This window comes from Lactuca sativa, chromosome 9, assembly GCF_002870075.4.
Source record: "Lactuca sativa cultivar Salinas chromosome 9, Lsat_Salinas_v11, whole genome shotgun sequence".
NCBI lineage: Eukaryota > Viridiplantae > Streptophyta > Magnoliopsida > Asterales > Asteraceae > Lactuca > Lactuca sativa.
In genome coordinates this window covers 155,347,033-155,365,063 of record NC_056631.2, presented here as the reverse complement: position 1 = coordinate 155,365,063, position 18,031 = coordinate 155,347,033, and the positions used below count along the sequence as shown (strand labels likewise).

General features: G+C 36.1%; 2 protein-coding genes across 2 annotated transcripts; both read right to left on the bottom strand.

Moving 5' to 3' along the window:
• Positions 1-1,598: 1,598 nt before the first annotated feature.
• On the bottom strand, positions 1,599-7,709 carry LOC111884520 (protein ALWAYS EARLY 3). The gene is made up of 18 exons (XM_023880831.3): positions 7,574-7,709; positions 7,078-7,193; positions 6,251-6,349; positions 6,041-6,103; positions 5,840-5,917; positions 5,583-5,757; positions 5,247-5,485; positions 4,903-5,173; positions 4,745-4,819; positions 4,097-4,662; positions 3,803-3,981; positions 3,422-3,704; positions 3,143-3,328; positions 2,916-3,059; positions 2,687-2,830; positions 2,389-2,610; positions 2,078-2,317; positions 1,599-1,993 (listed from the first exon to the last, which is right to left on the bottom strand). The coding sequence occupies exons 2-18, from the start codon at positions 7,174-7,176 to the stop codon at positions 1,829-1,831; spliced, it is 3,228 nt and encodes a 1,075-aa protein (XP_023736599.1). The 5' UTR covers positions 7,177-7,193; positions 7,574-7,709; the 3' UTR covers positions 1,599-1,828.
• Positions 7,710-9,135: 1,426 nt separating this feature from the next.
• On the bottom strand, positions 9,136-9,942 carry LOC111884517 (uncharacterized). The gene has a single exon (XM_023880828.1). The coding sequence runs from the start codon at positions 9,940-9,942 to the stop codon at positions 9,136-9,138; it is 807 nt and encodes a 268-aa protein (XP_023736596.1).
• Between the last annotated feature and the right edge of the window lie 8,089 nt (positions 9,943-18,031).

Sequence of the window (18,031 nt, the reverse complement as noted above, 5' to 3'; positions counted from 1 at the left end):
GCTTACATCAATACCAAAAGTCTTTTTCACCTCTTCCCTGAGCATCCTAACACTCATTTTCTGTTTTTGTAAGAACTCAGTTGTGAAATGGTTGTCAATCCAAGCATAGCTAACAAATTGATCCAAGTTTAAATTTTCTTACACAATTATGCTCATCTATGAGGGACTTAATCTGGAAAATGAAGCCCACAGCCTAAGCTTACACTGCCCAGAACAACAATTAACTAAAAGTCTTCTACTGTCATTTTTTTGTAACACAACTAATAACCATTAGTAACAACATAATTATATAACATGTGATTTAACTGTTTTGGATTATCAAATCGCATTTCTAACATAGGTTTTTGTTTTTTCCAATGCACATTTTCATTGTATGTAGTAACCTCGTCAAGATTTACCTCATTGTCTTCCATTTTAAGATATGGATCCTCATGAGGTGGATTGTTTGGGGTTAACTGCACATTTGGGTATAGCTTGCTCAAAAACACATCGTTCATGGACTTAGTCATTGGATTAAAATCAACGTGTTCAAGGTCATCATGTATATTACCTTGCAATTCATTCAGGTCATTCTGAATAGCTCCCTCAGAATGATTGTCTTCCACACCGCTCCCATCAAGTTGCTCATCGATAATCCATTGATGCACAATCACACTAGATGATCCATGTATACATCCAGGACACAACCAACAGCGCCCAACTTCGATGAAGTCCTGGTAGTCTATTTCAGTAGCTAATATCCTTAATCCATCAGGAAAGTCTATTTCAAGCATACAAAAATAAACATTTACACACCTTTCATTTGCAAATATTTATAGGAACTCAACAAACTCATTCATGTCCATTCCAGTAAAATCAACATCTTCGAACATTTATTCCGCTCCATCCATTACTAGTTTCGGGGTTCCTCGTAAAAAACCCAGCAACGTGAAGTTCGATCTTCATGCAAACGGCCATGATATCGACTTTTTATACAAACAGTACAACAAAAAGGGGAAAACAGTTGGATGTGTCTTTATAAAATGTTTTGTATGGCAAGTTCATTAAACAAGAAGGTAACATAGCATCTTAGGTGGATTGATTTTAATGACGTGTGTTTAAAATATGGCGACTATGACGGGGTTAACCAACTCACCCCTTCCACTTTGAACAAGATGGCTTTAAGCACAGCTTTTTTAAGGCTTCCTTCCTCTCACATGCAAAAAATAAAAATAATAAAAATAAAGAAAAACAACGAAAACAAAAACAAAAACAACAATATAATATAGTTGCATTTACCCAATGAAAAATCATAGGGTACATATTATATTGCTTCCTATAAATAAGAAGTTTCATAGAGATATTAAGTACATACGGCATCATATAGGTTAATAAGAATAAGAAGTCACGTAAGTTTTTATCGCAACACCTACTAAACTGAAATCTTTTACAAACATAGGTAGCTTAAGTATATATATTAATGGTTAACTGCAACAAGAAGAAGAGAACAAGAACCAAAGTATAATATAGTGGCATTTATGGAACTATAGACTGTTTCCTTCAAGGTATTTTGTTTGTATGTTGATATTTCAATCTATAAAATAAAATAAAAAGGCAAGAAAACAAAGATATATGATTTGCTACATTGTAGATTAGGAATTTAGCAAGTGTGGCTAAATTAAAGCACAAGTTGTTAACACATATATCCAGAACTTGGCTTCTTCTGTATAAACAAGAAGTAATTATTAGCTAGAGAAACAGAATGGGTGTAGTAATAATATTTTATAATATTTAATAATAATAGCAAATTGATAACCAGATACACAAGTCCAAAATTGGATTGGGTTGGCTAAGAAGGAACGAGAGCAAGGATCTGCGTTTTAACTCTTCCCATGCACATTTCAATCTCTCTAAATATCCCAAGGTTTTGAGGGCTTTGTGGATGCAAATTTCTAAAAGCTGAATCCAGCATCTGCACCACATCACCTGGTGGGTATTGTCTCTCTGTACAACTCTGCACAATCATCATCCACAAAACCAATTAAATTAAATACTTCTTCCATTATTTAACATATATTATAAGTAACTACTAACTCACCTGTATCATGTGATACGTAGCAACACAAGACACGATAAGATCAAACGGGATTTTCGCTTCAGTTTCATTCGTTACACGCTTATTATTATATATGTTCCCATTCGATTGCTCTGAAGATCTGATAGATGATGATGATGACACATGTTCACTCGGGTTTTTTCCCACACCAAGACAATCCAAAACCGCTACCACACTTGACCTAACATTATTATTATGCTCCTCCTTTATTTTAGACATTCCCTGAAAGTAACAAGGTTATTAAATACAAACCAATTAATAATTAACGTTTACACAGATAAAACATCGATTACCTGCAAAGCAGTATGTACAAGTTTATGTGCTTCGTTTCTTGAACTTTTCAAAATTTCAATCACATTAGGTGCCAATTGATTACTGGAAGGAAAGTTGTTGTCGTGATTAGAAGTCGTGGGGTCCACAACAGGTCCGGAATTGGGATTAGGTTTTTGCCACGTAGGCATCGGGATTCCTGGGTATGTGTTGCGTCGCCTCAAATTTGCAAGAGCAGAAGCAACCTGATAAGATTATTTGTTAGATTTAAATTTACATTTTGTGAATATATAATATAATTAATTATGAAATAAATGATACCTGATCACTGGCTTCTTTGAGCTGTAATAGGACCATTGCGTATTCCTTTTTGAAGCTTTCGGATACGTTCATGGCGACACCTGTCTCGTTTTTGTGACTTGATAAGCTGTCATTTACAAGCTTAAGCTCCTTCAATATTGCTTCCTAGTAGAATTCATTCAAATCAGAATTAAGAAGAATTAGAAATTTAATTTAATTTATAGAGAAGAAATAATAAAGAAGGAAATACCTTTTTATCAAGAGCACGAGTAAGCTCAGAAAGTGCATGTATATCGGTTTCTCTTGCCTGAATTTGAGAGGCTGCTGCATGCTGATGCTGTGAGATAACAACATTGTCTGCAGCTTTAAGAGGTGCACCAGACCCATTTTGTCCCTAAACAACGTATAATTTTTAATTTTATTAACATATGTTCGGGTTTTTTTTTTTTTTACAAAAATAATTTTAAGAAAACTAACCAGTCGATGATTCATCAAAGCAATAGTAGGACCCGGTTCGAAATGCTCACTCGAAGTATGCACCAAATGATGATGTGGCAACCTTGGCTCTCCAGAAATCATGGAAAATCTATAAAGGGCACTCATCTCTCTCCTCAGAGCTTCGGGCATGTTATCCAACAGATTCAAAGGCATACAATCAACATCCTTTAAAGAAAAAAAAAAAGTAGTGTTTTTATTAGTATAAATGTAAAAGATGGGATGATAAGATGATTAGAAAGAATTAAGAAAGAAGATTACCTTGACAAAAGCAACACCTAACTCAGGTCGATCAAACTGAACCCTACATTTATCATTATCAACAGTTAACACACTTCCATCATGAACTTCTCTTAATTCTGGATGAAGAGCAATCACACGTTGACCAACTGACAAAGGTCTTGCCAGGTCAGTTGGTAGTCCTTCCCGGGCCCCACTTCGAAGCTCGGTGTAATGTTCACGTACTGATTCCCGATATTGCCAAAGTTTTCCCCTTTCTTCACGCAAGAAATTTTCCGAGAACCTTCTAGGCTTCCCCAAAGAACTAAAAAAAAAATCAAGAAAATGTTAAAGATCTTGAATCTTTATGTATAGACAACACTCAACAGCTGTCAAAAGTCAAAAAGAAAGATATAAAATTACCTTCTTATAACACCCCATTCAACATTGGTTAATCTTGGAATATGCCCTAATCCAACATGGTTTAAATACTCCACAAATTCTCTTTTAGCAAACCATGGATAGTCAATTGCACTATAGAACCACTCATAAGTACACCATCTTCGCACCATAGATGATGAGAGGCAATGAAAAGCCTTTTCCTGTATATTATATTAGTAATTAGTAGTTAGCTCATAGATATCTTTTAAAGGAATGGAATTGGAATCTGAAGAAGCCATGGAATGGAATTGAACAATTCCGAAGCTTGATGATTACCTTCAAGTTGTTTGCCCCTTCTAGGGTTTCAGACTTTGTATTCAACTTCATTTCTCCAGTTTTTGATATTATATTTCGATCCATTTTACGTTTCTTTCGTCTTTTGGATGGTAATTCCACTCCATCAGAAGCTGGAACCACTGCTGTTGATACTGCTGAGTCAGCACCTGTTCTTGAAGTGTTGCTATTTGAAGAAGAATACTCCACAAGTCTTGTGGATTTACTATTTTTCAAAGGAGCATTGACATTGGCATTGGCATTGGAATTGGAATGTAAGAGTTTATCTGTAGGCTTTTCTTCTTCAATGAAAACTTCAAAAGATGTGGACTTGTTTTTTCTTTTCTGTTTTCCTTCAGATAAAGCCTTGTAATCAACTTTTACTTCCCTTCCTGGTTTTGACTTTCCTGATTTAGAAGATTCACCTCTAGGGAACTCATTTGCTACTTTCTCTTTCTCAACTGACACTTTAGTTTTGTGTCTCCGGTTGCTTGTAGAACCAGGTCTTCCAGGGGCATTGTTGTCATTTGTACCCGTTGCTGGCTTATCCTCTTTTAATACAGGTGAATCTGCACACAGAATTTGCACAATCAGAATCATCACAAAGGAATGGAATAGGTCATTCCATTCTATTATCATGTTTAAGTTTACCATCGCCTTTTGATGATTGTATCATCAATGACAAGTCAGCCAATGTTTGTAGTGCATCCAATGCAGAAGTTTCATCTGAACAAATTAGGTGAAAGAATTAGGAGCTGATTCTATTAAACATTTAAGATTGTTTCACATGATTACATTAACAAGAATACCTCTGAAGAGAAGTTTCTTGTTCTTTTTTCTTTTACCCTGTGATGAGTGTTCAATATTTTCATCAAATTTCCCACCCACACCAACAGCAAGTCCTTCTCCTGTGCCACTACACGCTTCCCCACCATCATCAAGGTCATTATCGTCTTTTTGCCCATAAAACTTTCTCCCTTTCTGGTACCCTTCATTTTCAGCTCCTCCACTTCCCGAACTACCCTCAAATAATTCTTCATCAATCAAATTACCATGACGCTTTGTTCTCACTGTATCCAACTGTAAATGGAATTTAATATGTAAAGATTTAAGAAATCATCTAACAAAGAAATAAAAAATTAAAAAAACATACAATTTTTTGTCTGCCCTTCAAAGGAGTGGACTTCATGTGGTATGGGGATTGAGAAACATGTGGAGAGCCTCCTCTTTGTGAAGCTTCAGTTAGTGCCAATGCAGCACCATGTGCCACGTCATCAACCTCTCTCCTTTGACTTCTTTTGTAAGGTGAGGGATAATTTCCAATGTTGTTGTTGTCTCTTCTAGATGAATGATTTATAGGGAAACGGGGTGTCCTTTTCCTAACAGTGCATCCTACATTGTTTTTCAAACTATTAGGAGTTGAAAAAACAAAAGAAATTAAATAATCATATTTGAGGATTTTAATCCAACAATATTTATTAGTTATTACCATCAGATTCCCTTCTCTTCAGTTGTGGCAAACTCCTACCACTTGAGCCAACAACTAATCTGGAATGTAATTGTTCTTCACCACCATTTTGTTGAAGCAATCCATGGCTACGTTTTTTAGGCTTGTGAATTGGTTTTGGAATATCATGGCTTTCTTGATCATTATCACTTCCTTCCTGTCAATAAAAGGAAGATGAAATCAAACATTTAGAAGCTAAAGTAGAAGATCACATTCAGCAAAGTGATATATGATCTTACCATGGCATTATAATGATCAGATACCATTGCAATGAACCCAACCACAGAAGCTGTTCCCTCTGGCAAGGATAAATATGCCTGGAAATCACAAGTGTCAAAAAGTTAATCTTCAATCCTGAAAGCTACTATCAGAAGCATTATAAAGTAAATACTCAAGCATGAATGCTTTTTCTAGAGATACTTGAAAATATGAATAATTACCCTATTCATTGTGTAAAGGGCTTCAACCATTTCAGAGTTTCTGGTGCGCACCATTGCAGCCACCTAGATTTCAATGGAAAAACCAAATGCACATAAGCCAATCAGATTCTGAGGTAGATAAGTAGATGTAATTGGTTATGATGATGATAGTTCACCATATAAAGAAGAAGAAGAAGAAGAAGAAGAAGAAGAAGAAGAAGAAGCACATACCTTCTTCCAGTCTTTTCCATATTTTCTATAAGCTTTATAGAAGCGCTCAACCTCTTCATCAGTCCATGGAGATCCTAACATGTCAGAAAGCTTCCTCTTCTGCACAATGGAATTTGGTGTTAAACAGGATCACCAAATTTTCTTGCCAGAATATCATGTCAAGTGAAGAGAAAATTTTAACTGATTTACATTGAATATTCCTTAATCATCAAAGAAATATCAAAAAATAATGAACAAGGAGTCAAGGAAGCATAGCAAACATGTTATAGACCATGCAACTGCCCCATGCTTACTGTATCTTCATACATGTCTCAAACCCAACCAAGAAAAGATATAAACTGTATTTGTAATTGATTAACCAAATTTGAAACTAATATTAATCATGACAAGATACAATATAATATAGAAAACAAAAGATGATGTGGACGATGTGTTTCACTAGAGTACTATATTATATACAGCACAACAGATGCATAATACATATAAAACAAGCATGTGCTTAAGTTTTCCTACAGAGTAAGTTTTCACAGATATGTGGAAGCAAGAATTGTTGATCTGTAAAGATCATCAGCAATAGAAATGTATGATCGTTTACTGTTGTGATAGTAACCGAAAGACTGGAAAAGCCCTCTTGCCAAACAGAATGAGTTCCACTGTGAAAAGCTTTAACCAAATAATTTGTTTTGGGGGAAGGAACCACTGAATAGTAATGTAGTAAATTGAAAACTATAAATAACCAGTTCAATAACAAGACCACTAGGTTCAGAGATTAATGTCGAATAAATTCTTTTTATGAAACTGTGACGTGTTCTATAAGCTATACTCACCTGCCGTCCGGATTTATTGGCAACATTTTTACTGGGAGAGACCTCTACATAGTCGGAATACCGCCTATTTACACTTCTAGACTTTCTTGTTGGCGCCATGAGGAAAGTTGATCTATCTGAAACATATCAGCAGAATTAGATATTTATGTAGCATATCAACTAAGGAAGCTTGTAGAGGTGCAAGAAAACGACAAAGAAACAAGATGTAATGAATCGTTGTTTGAAGGAGACAACGAAATAACGAGGGTTTCCAGAACATTTTAAATTATATGGATGGAATAATAATAAAATTCGCAGGTAAACACCAATTCTCAAACGGAATTCTTCTGAATTATCTCCATCGAGGATAATGTTGGCCTTCACCAGGACTCCAGCTCTCAAACTCGATTGAGTAGAACGAGTAGGATTCGCTCAGTTAAGCCTAGTTGGTGAAGTTTAGGGTTTATCGTAGCAGAGAAGAAGATGTAGAAATTAGGGCTTTCCGATTGAATTTTACCTTTCTTAATCGAGACCAAGCTTCATTGAAAACCCTTACGATCTCTTATTCCTGTGTTCTTCCTTTTTTGCTTTTGAAATCAAATCTTTGGGGTAACTACAGACTTTCAATCTTCTCCGCTTTATATATATCCTCGAGAGTTCATATTTTCAAGAAACCCTCTCAGAATACGTCTCGTACAGAAAACCCCCTTTATTTCATAAAGAATTTTCATAGCCCCCAAAAGACAAAAAAGGAAAGAGTAAATTACACAATGATCATTTAGGTTTATAGTTTTCCTCTAAAATGGTCCTTATGAAACTTTTTTCCCTGAGATGGTCCTTAATAAGCAAACATTGCACATAAAAGGCCCCTGTGACTAACTTTGTTAACAGATTCCATTAAATGATTGTGAATGACGAATATACCCTTTGTTTTTGCACACAAATGGTCATCTCTCGATCGATCGATCGATACACAAAACATGGATTTTAGACCTAAAACTTGTCAAATACAAAACAGACTTACCATAAATAAAAACATTGAAACGTGATTGTGAATCAAAAACTTTTCCCTTGAAGATCAGGAATGTTTTGTTCATGTCTAAAGTACATTCTTCCCCATGAACTTGCCTTCTCAAATCTTGTATAATCGCCATTTTTGTCGTTCGTTCCAAGATCAAGATCTCTATAATTCACATAAGCTTCTCTTGGATCTATCGAAACATACTGACCCAAATCCCTTCCAATCCGATTCTAGAATCAGGTGTTTAACAAAAGTTGATTTTGCTTTGAAGTAGTTCAAGAAAGCTGGTTTTCCAGTGAGGAGGAAGGTGGTTGGAACGGTGGTAGGAAATCGGCGATGAACATGACCGATTCCAACACTCTAGCATCAATCATTGCCTCTCTCATGTGCTTGCCAGAAAACGCGATGTCTCCGACAACCCTCCATCTCCCTCCTCTCTTTGTCGTCGACAACATATTAGCATTAGAGAAGCTGGAACCCGACAAACAAGAATCCAACTCCCTTATATATTCAAATCACTTCAAAAATACCTAAATCACATTCATATCTTTTGATTTTTGAGTTTTTTGTTGTTCTTAGAGTTCTGCAGCTTCTTATTATTCAGATAAGTGGAAGATGATGACTGATCATTCATTTGTAAATTGAGCATAATATCATCTCTTGTTAAACAGAACGCCTTGATTGACATGTATGCTAAATGCGGATCTTTAAACGAGGCACGTAAGGTGTTTAGTGTAAACTAAAAGTTGATATCAAACCTTGTGCAGCAAGGTAAAAGAAAGAATCAAAGAGTTTATTCTATTGTGAACACTTACAAAGCACAAAAAAGAACTAAACTTCCTGCGATATTTTATTGATTAATCAAAAAACTGAAACCTACATATCTATTTATACCAAAGATATTAGACTCCTATTACAATACCAAAACCTAGAAAAGCTATTGTATATAATAAAGTTTTCCTAACATAAAACAAACTTTCCTTTTAACCGATTAATCCAACAATGACCCCGTTAATCGGTTAAGCCACTCGTTCAAAACATTATCGGTTCCTCTTCGATTAGACCCGCTTCTTCCTTTTCTCATTTAGGACACTCATTTTTATAGTGACCAAGCTCACCACATTTGTAACATCTAAGTGACTTTTATCCCGAACACGTTTATTACCATCTTGACTTCTCCCGAACCCCCGACCTCTTCCCCGGTCACATCCAAAGTCATCCCGATTTAAACGTCCATTGCCACAATGCTTACAAACATGTGATTTTTCCTCACTATCCAACAATAACCCACCTTGAGTGTCCTCCATTTTCTCGGTTCCTCTTATACGTTCCTTGTATGCCTTCAATCTACCAACCGCTTCATCGAATAACATAGAATCTAACTTGAAACATTGCTCTATTGAAGCTGCGATTTGAAGAAACAACTTAGGCATTGAATCTAGTAACCTTTTTACCAAATCAACTTTTTCAAGCTCGTAACCAAGACTCATTGCTTTTGAAGCTAAGCCGGATAATTTCGTCACAAAATCAACCGTTTCACCCTCCTTCATGCGCAAACTTTCAAGCTCTCTCTTTAACGTTGCAAGCCGAGTCGTTCTCACCCGATCCACTCCCAAATATCGTGTTTTTAGCCCATCCCACACTTTCTTTGGCTCGATGTAACTCGCCATTTGCAACACCATGTCTTCGGGTATCGCTTGAAACAAAAAAGAAAGAGCTTGTTTTGACTTCTTTTGATTCGATGCTTCACCTAACGCCTTTGGTACGACCGTCTCCCATATGTCGTGTGCATCCATAATCGACTTGACTTTGAGCGCCCATATCAGATAATTCGTTGGAGTCAAAACCGAAACTTGATACGTCATCGAACCTCCTTATTTAACCAACGACATCCTTTTTTCCTTAACCCCGACTTCTTTAATCAAGTTTGTTCCAAGATCACTCTTCCACCGGACAACAAGACAAGGTCACGACCACCTTTATCGTCTTCCGTCGCCCACAAAATGAACTAAATCAAAGCCACGCACTTTGACGTCTTCCCGTCCGTTTATTCCGCGACTTTGGTTAGTCTCTCACAAGCCAAAATAAAGAAATCGGGGTTGCTTGTAATCAACCTCGAATCACACCCCTTTCAACGAAACTGCTCTAATACCAAGTGTAAACTAAAATTTGATATCAAACCTTGTGCAGCAAGGTAAAAGAAAGAAACAAAGAGTTGGTTCTCTTGTGAACACTTACAAAGCACAAAAAAGAGCTAAACTTCCTGCGAAATTTTATTGATTAATCAAAAAACTGAAACCTACATATCTATTTATACTAAAGATATTAGACTCCGATTCCAATAAAAAAACTTAGAAAAGCTAGTGTCTGTAATCAAAGTTTTCCTAACATAAAACAAACTTTCCTTTTAACCGATTAATCCAACAAAATTCCAACAATAGATGTTGTCGCTTGTACTTCCATTATCTTTGCTTATAGCATGACTGGAGATGGTGAAACTACTATTACAGTCTTTTCAAATATGCAAAATCCTAGAATTACCCCTGATTCCATTTCCTTCGTTCCAATCCTATCAGCCTACAACCATGGGGGATTACTAAACCAAGGAAAACATTCCTGATAACCTCCATCTGTTCCGTAACACACACAACAAAAAGGCCAAATCTTAGAACTTCCATAGATAAAGAACAAGAACTCACACCACAAAGAAAGTTTTGCTATTATCGGAGTATGGTGGTGGTGGTGAAATTAAGGTATATATATATATATATATATAGAGAGAGAGAGAGAGAGAAAGAAAGAGAGAGAGAGAGAGAGAGGGAGAGTCTAAGGACCATTTGTGTGCAAAAGAAAAAGGGTATTTTTGTCATTTACAATCACATAATAGAATTTGCTAACAAAGTTAGTCACATGGCCCTTTTGTGTGCACGGTTTGCTTCTTAGGAACTATCTCAGGGGAAAAAATTCGTAAGGACCATTTTAGGGAAAAGCTATAAACCTAAAGGACCATTCGTGTAATTTACTAGGGGTGAGCAAAAAACCGAACCGCAAACAAAAAAAACCGAAAAAACCGCATAAACCAAAACCGAAAAACCGAAACCGAAATGAAAACCGATGGTGCGGTTTTTAGTTTTGCAAAAACCAAAAATACTTGGTGCGGTGCAGTTTCTAGTCTTGCAAAAACCGCAAAAAACCGAACCGCATATGTATGTGTGTGTGTGTGTGTGTGTGTGTGTATATATATATATATATATTAATTGTTGATATTCGTAAGAATTAAGAACTTATGACAATTAAAATTTCTATGAATATAAATATTTATCTTATCTATATATTTTTAAGCATACATTCAGTGGTATTTAGAATAACAAATAATGTTTATGACATTTTTTAACATTTAAATATGAAGAGTACGAGTGATATAGTATCATTTTTATAAATACATTAATTGATATTATCGTATGTACTTGTGAAACAAATATTATATTAAATTTTTATTATATCAAGCATTAGAAACATATTGGATGAGTGGTTATGTAATTTGATTTCAAACCTAGAGGTGGTGGTATTGGTTTATCTCCAATAAATGATTAGCACTCCTCATTTGAGTCAAAGTAACTCGCTGAGTTACTTGAGTTTTAGTAAAAAGGCAAAAAAAAAAACTAACAAAAAACCGCAAAAAAAAAACGAATTGCAAAACCGAACGGTGCGTTTTCTAAATTTCAAAAAACCGAAGTTGCGGTTTTCGGTTCGGTTTTGGCCAAAAACCGCACCATACTCACCCCTATAATTTACTCAAAGGAAAATAATTGTATTTGGAACTTAAAAAAAATTAAGACCATCCACACACAAATGACATTACATTTGTTTCTTAAAATGAGTTACATTGCCTTTTCCAATTAGGTTGTGGATCTCTGGCAACTTCTTATTTTTGCATATATTTTTGGTAGCGCTTTGTTTGCATAATGTTTATGAAGGGATTGGAATATATCAAAGAATTAAAATGTATCAGGAACTAGAATCTAATTCCATAACCTGTTTGGTTTTGCAAGAAATGGAATTGGAATCCAATTCCATATTTTGTTTGGCTGGAAGAAAATATAATTGAAATGATGCAAAATGACATAAATATCCTTCTTTTTTATTAATTTTACTTTGTTTAGTAACCTATATGGTGGCAGTGATAGGTGGTGGGTAGTGGCGGTGGTGGCGGTAATGGAGGCGATAGTGGTGGTAGTGGTGGTGGTGGCAACAGTAGTGGTGGTGGTAGCGACATTGGTAGTAACGATAGTGAGGATTGGGGTGATGGTGGCGGTAGCAATGGTGGTGGTGGATGGTGGCCAAAATTATCACGAGTGAATCAATTATCATGAACCACCTAAATCCACCATTAGATGTATCTCATATAACTAATGACAAGTTCAGTCCAAAACTCTATGTCTATCAAAGTTTAACCAAAATTCAAACAAGTCAATAATCAAATAATCAGAGGTCAACGCGCCGCTACCAATACGCAACCACTACAGTAAAAAAAAAATCGCGGCTTCACCCTTCACGCACAACAAAGGGGTCGTCGAATCGAGATTCCAAGGTGATTTAGCCACTTGTATTAACTGCTTAATCCTTTAAGTCAGGTGATATAACTTTTCGGACACCGTCTAGGGGAGGTGTCTAATGGATAAAATCCAAAATTAACAAACATAAAATCCCCTAACATGTTAAACACAAACCCTATATCCAAAAAAAGCTAAAAGAGGTCATGTCTTTCTTGAAAGGATTAAAGAGAGTTTATGTATGCACTTTTTCACCTCAACAAGTCTAGAAGAAGTCCTCAAATCAACTTACAAACCAGAGTTTCCCAAACTCCATTAAATATCTAAGCAAAATGAACCAAACATGCTTAAAACACTAGATCTAGAAGCCAAAAACCATAAAGATGCAAACTTTACTACTTATAAACAATATGAGATGACAAGAAGACTTATATTCTCTAGATATAGCTTCCTGTGCATCAAAACACTTTCTTCATCATCAAGATAACACTACAATGGCACATGTCGCGACAACACCTGGACACATCGCGGAGTCGATTACCTTCCAAAACCATCTTTCTTATTTTCAAAATAATTTAGCGATCTATAACTTACTCGGAAAATATGCATTACATTGTCTAACTCCGTCGCGAAGTCAATTCCCTTCCAAAACCATCTTTCTTATTTTCAAAATAACTTGGCGATCTACAACATACTCGGAAAATAGGCATTACATTGTCTAACTCCGTTAGAAATTAGATGTTAAGTCTAAATAAAAAGACCAAAATACCCTTTTTTGTTTTTATGAATTAATAAACTCTAGGGACCAAAGATGTAAATTAAAAATAAATAAATATAATCCCTAACCCTATTAAGTATCACCCCTTCATTATTCATCCCACATTTGGTATTATCTGCCTCCATCGATGTTGTCAGCTACATTATCGCCCTATTTTTTTTCTCTTCGACCCCCTTCCGTTCTATGGTGTAATTCATAAGCATAAATTAGTTTGTAGCTATGATATAGCCATCTTCGTTGAAGTAAGGTAGATATGCACATGGCGGCCACAGACCGGTCTCGAGTCGGTCTCGAAACAGTCCAATCTTTTTAGTCTTTTTTCGGACCCGTCCCAGACGGTTTAGGGCAGATCTTTTTTCAGACCGGTCATTTTCGGTCCATTCTTTTTGGGACCGATCTCGATCTTCTTAGTTTAGTCTCGAGGACTATAGTTATGTCTTTTTTAGGGTTTTTTTTTGTTCAGTTTTAGTTTTTTTTTTTTTGGTTTCAATTTAGAGTTTTTCTTTAAACAAATAACCTCTCTCTCAAATATCCATCCTATCAAATTGTTTTGGTGAATGCAACCCGAAATGGACCGTGCTACTCTCGGGTCAAGTACATACCAATTATAGTAATGGGCTTAGACACCTAATCCAACATTTACAATCAAGAACCGTTATCCACTCTCCAAAATAGACAACCTATTTGATCAACTTCAGGGATGATGTTACTATTCAAAGATAGATCTTAGATATGGATATCACCAACTGAAGGTGGTAGAGGAGGATGTTCCGAAGACTGCATTTAGGACTCGACACGGTCATTACAAGTTCCTAGTTTTGCCTTTCGGATTAACCAATGCTCTAGCAGTATTCATGGACCTCATGAACCATGTGTGCAAACAATACTTAGATAAGTTCGTGATAGTGTTCATCGATGACATTCTAATTTACTCTCGCACCAAAGAAGAACACGACCAACACCTAAAATAGATCTTGGAACTACTGAGAAAAGAAAATTTGTGCGCTAAATTCCCCAAATGCGAGTTTTGGATTAGAGAAGTACACTTCGTGGGGCATGTGGTGAGTAACAAAGGAATAAACATGGATCTTACACAAGTTGAAGCAATTAAGAACTAGGATGCGCCAAAGACCCCAACTGAAGTACGCTCTTAGGCCTTGCAGGCTACTACCGGAGATTCATTGAAAACTTCTCCAAGATAGCAAAGCCTCTCACTACATTAACACATAAAGAAGCTAAATTTGACTGGGGAGACAAGCATGAAGATGCATTCCAGAAGTTAAAACAGATGTTGTGTAGTGCACCAATCCTATCCTTACATGAAGGAACTGAAGATTTCGTAGTATATTGCGATGCATCAATTTAGGTTTGGGGTGCGTATTAATGCAGATAACAAGGTCATTGCATATGACTCTCGCCAACTCAAAGTCCATGGAAAAAATTACACAACCAGTGACCTTGAATTAGGAGCAGTAGTATTTACCTTGAAGATTTGGAGGCACTACCTTTACGGAACCAAGTGTATTATTTACACTGATCATAAAAGTCTCTAACACATATTCAATCAAAAAGAGCTAAATATGAGGCAAAGGAGATGGATCGAGTTAATGAACAATTACAAATGTGAGATCCGATATCATCCAGGAAAAGCAAATGTTGTAGCAAATGCTCTAAGTCATAAGGAACGTGTGAAACCCCGACGAGCAAAAGCACTGACTATGACCATCCGTTCCAACCTCAATGCGAAAATTCTTGAAGCTCAACTGGAAGCACTGAAAGAAGAAAATGTTGGGGAAGAAGCTTTACGAGGAATGGATAAATTTTTTGAGCTTAAGACTGATGGAAATCGTTATTTCATGAACATGACCTGGACACCCAAATTTGGCGACATCATAAACTTAGTCTTGGACGAAGCCCACATATCACGAGATTTAGTACATCCTGGCTCCGACAAGATGTATTTGGATATGAAGAAACTGTATTGGTGGCCTAATATGGAAGCTGAGATTGCCACTTATGTGGGAAAATGTATGACTTGTTACAAAGTCAAGCTAGAGCATCAAAAGCCCTCAGGACTACAACAACAACCTGAGATTCCTGAGTAGAAATGGGAACAAATTACAATGAAGTTTATCACAAAACTACCCAAGACCACTAGTGGTTACGATACCATTTAGGTAGTGATAGATAGAATGACTAAGTTTTCCCATTTCATACCAATCAAAGAAACTGATAAAATAGAAGAGTTGATGAGAATGTATCTCTGGGAAATTATGAAACTTCACGGAGTGCCAATTTTCTATTATCTCTGATAGAGATAGTAGGTTCACTTCTAGATTCTGAAAATCACTGCAAAAATCCCTGGGAACCCGATAAAACATGAGCACAACTTACTATCCCCAAACTGATGGTCAACTGGAAGATATGCTCCGGTCTTATGTGATAGACTTTGGAAACTCTTGGGATACTCATATACCATTGATTGCATTTTCCTATAATAATAGGTATCACACCAACATCAAAGCTACATTGTTTGAAGCTTTGTACTGATACAAGTGCTAATCGCATGTATATTGGGCAGAGGTCGGAGATACGCAATTGGTCGAGAACACACATGTGACACTTTGCGTACTGGACTAGAGATAATTCTTAAAACGACCGAAAAGATAGTTCATATTAAAGATCGACTTAAGGCCGCACGTGATCGTTAGAAAAGTTATGCTGATGTGAGACGTAAACCTCTAGAATTCTAGGTTGGGGACCGAGTGATGTTAAAAGTCTCACCCTGGAAAGGTATGATTCGATTTGGCAAGAGTGGCAAGTTAAACCCAAGATACATTGGACCTTTTGAAATTCTCGACAGAATTGGTCCTGTTACTTACCGACTAAAGCTGCCACAGAAACTAGACAAAATGCATGACGTATTTCATGTATCAAACCTGATGAAGTGTTTATCAGATGATACCAATGTAATACCTTTCGATCAGATTCAACTAAACATAAAACTCCACTTCGTCGAAGAACCCGTGGAAATTATGGATCGAGAAGTCAAGCGTTTAAAACAAAGTCGTATCCTTATCGTGAAGGTGCGCTGGAACTCTCAAAGAGGACCATAATTCACCTAGGAATACGAAGACCAAATGAGGCAAAAATACCCCCAATTGTTAACAACATCCTGTCTACAAGTTGAATTTCGGGACAAAATTCTATTAACGGGGGAAGAATGTAACAATTGACAAAATATAGGCTTTTGAAAGATAATCTATATACTATATTAATAATTAATAACACATGTTGTGTTATCTAAAAATTCTAAAGAATTTTGCAACAATTTAGATCATAACAAAAAAGAAAAACAATAGATCTAAGATTTCGTGTAATAACAAAATATATTTTTATAATAAATTATCTTGAACTAGAACCGATTCCGTGAAAACAATTGAATAAAAACCGTTTGTTCAAATTATTACATTTACATGGCTCCAGATAACGGAAAATTTTTGATCTTGTAAACTTACTTAGAATGGTTCCATTTAATCACAATTGTTATTTATACAAGCTCCCATACATAAAAAAAGAGTAAATAAAGATAACAAACATGAATAAATTATAGGAGTATGATTCGTGTACATCTAAAAAGATAAGAAAATAGAAAATTCAAAGTAGGGAAGGATGGCTATAAGCTAGAAGAAAGAAACCACCTGATGCAATATTTAAAGGGTAAATGTCACTGAAGCCCAAACAACTTACGTGTTTTGATTTAAAAGGTCCATTTTGTTATTTTTTTTGTGCTATAAGGGTATGGATACATGTTTTTAGGGTTCAAAAGGTCCCTTTGAGAAAAATGAAGGGGTCACCCGATGAACCCCTTCCTAATCAGTAGGTTAATTATGCTAGTAACTATCTCGTCATCAGTTAATCTCTCTCTCCTCTCTCTCTCTCTCCTCATCCTCCTCCTTCTTTATCCATCATCTTCAATCAACACATATTCTTTCTCTGTAATACATGCAACTCAAAAGCATACGTACATCACACACATACTTCTGTGATTCTGATTCCAAGACCTAATTAACCCCGTTTAGATTTCGCCCAAATCCATATAGACCTATCGATTCCGATAACTACAGAAACACATAGAGACACACACAAAGCTTCCATTTTTACGACCCAAAATGTCGATAGAGATGACGAACACCGATCCTGAAGGAATCGATGATGCTCGTATGACCACACACAAAAGTCGAAGTCAACAAGTGTGTCATCCCTTTGGGATTGGTGGAAGGGCCTACTGGCATGAAGATACAGCCAAGAAATCTAATCAATCTGAGAGAATCATAACCCACCACCAAGTTTGAATCTGAGATCTATTTTTGTTCACCTTGTTCATGGATTTTAAGAGTATAATACTCATTAAATGAACTTGGTATATATGCAGACGAAGATATCATAGAAAGATCGGCGGGTCCGATGAACTCATGGAGATAAATCTGAGATCTATTTCTCTACGCCACCACCCAATTTGGTAGTGACCACAAAAGGAAATGATGTTTCGGTTATAGACGAAGAAGATGAGAACGTTTCCTTCTTTTTTTTTCATATCACAAATTCAATCGGAATATCATA

What these genes read in the sequence shown, in the direction of transcription:
- LOC111884520 (XM_023880831.3), bottom strand. Translation starts at nt 7,176, where the DNA reads ATGGCGCCAACAAGAAAGTCTAGAAGTGTAAATAGGCGGTATTCCGAC. An exon ending in ATGGAAAAGACTGGAAGAAG is followed by an intron (nt 6,104 to 6,250) that starts GTATGTGCTTCT and finishes ATTGAAATCTAG; the next exon opens with GTGGCTGCAATGGTGCGCAC. An exon ending in TCAAAGAAGCCAGTGATCAG is followed by an intron (nt 2,611 to 2,686) that starts GTATCATTTATT and finishes TAATCTTATCAG; the next exon opens with GTTGCTTCTGCTCTTGCAAA.
- LOC111884517 (XM_023880828.1), bottom strand. Translation starts at nt 9,942, where the DNA reads ATGACGTATCAAGTTTCGGTTTTGACTCCAACGAATTATCTGATATGG.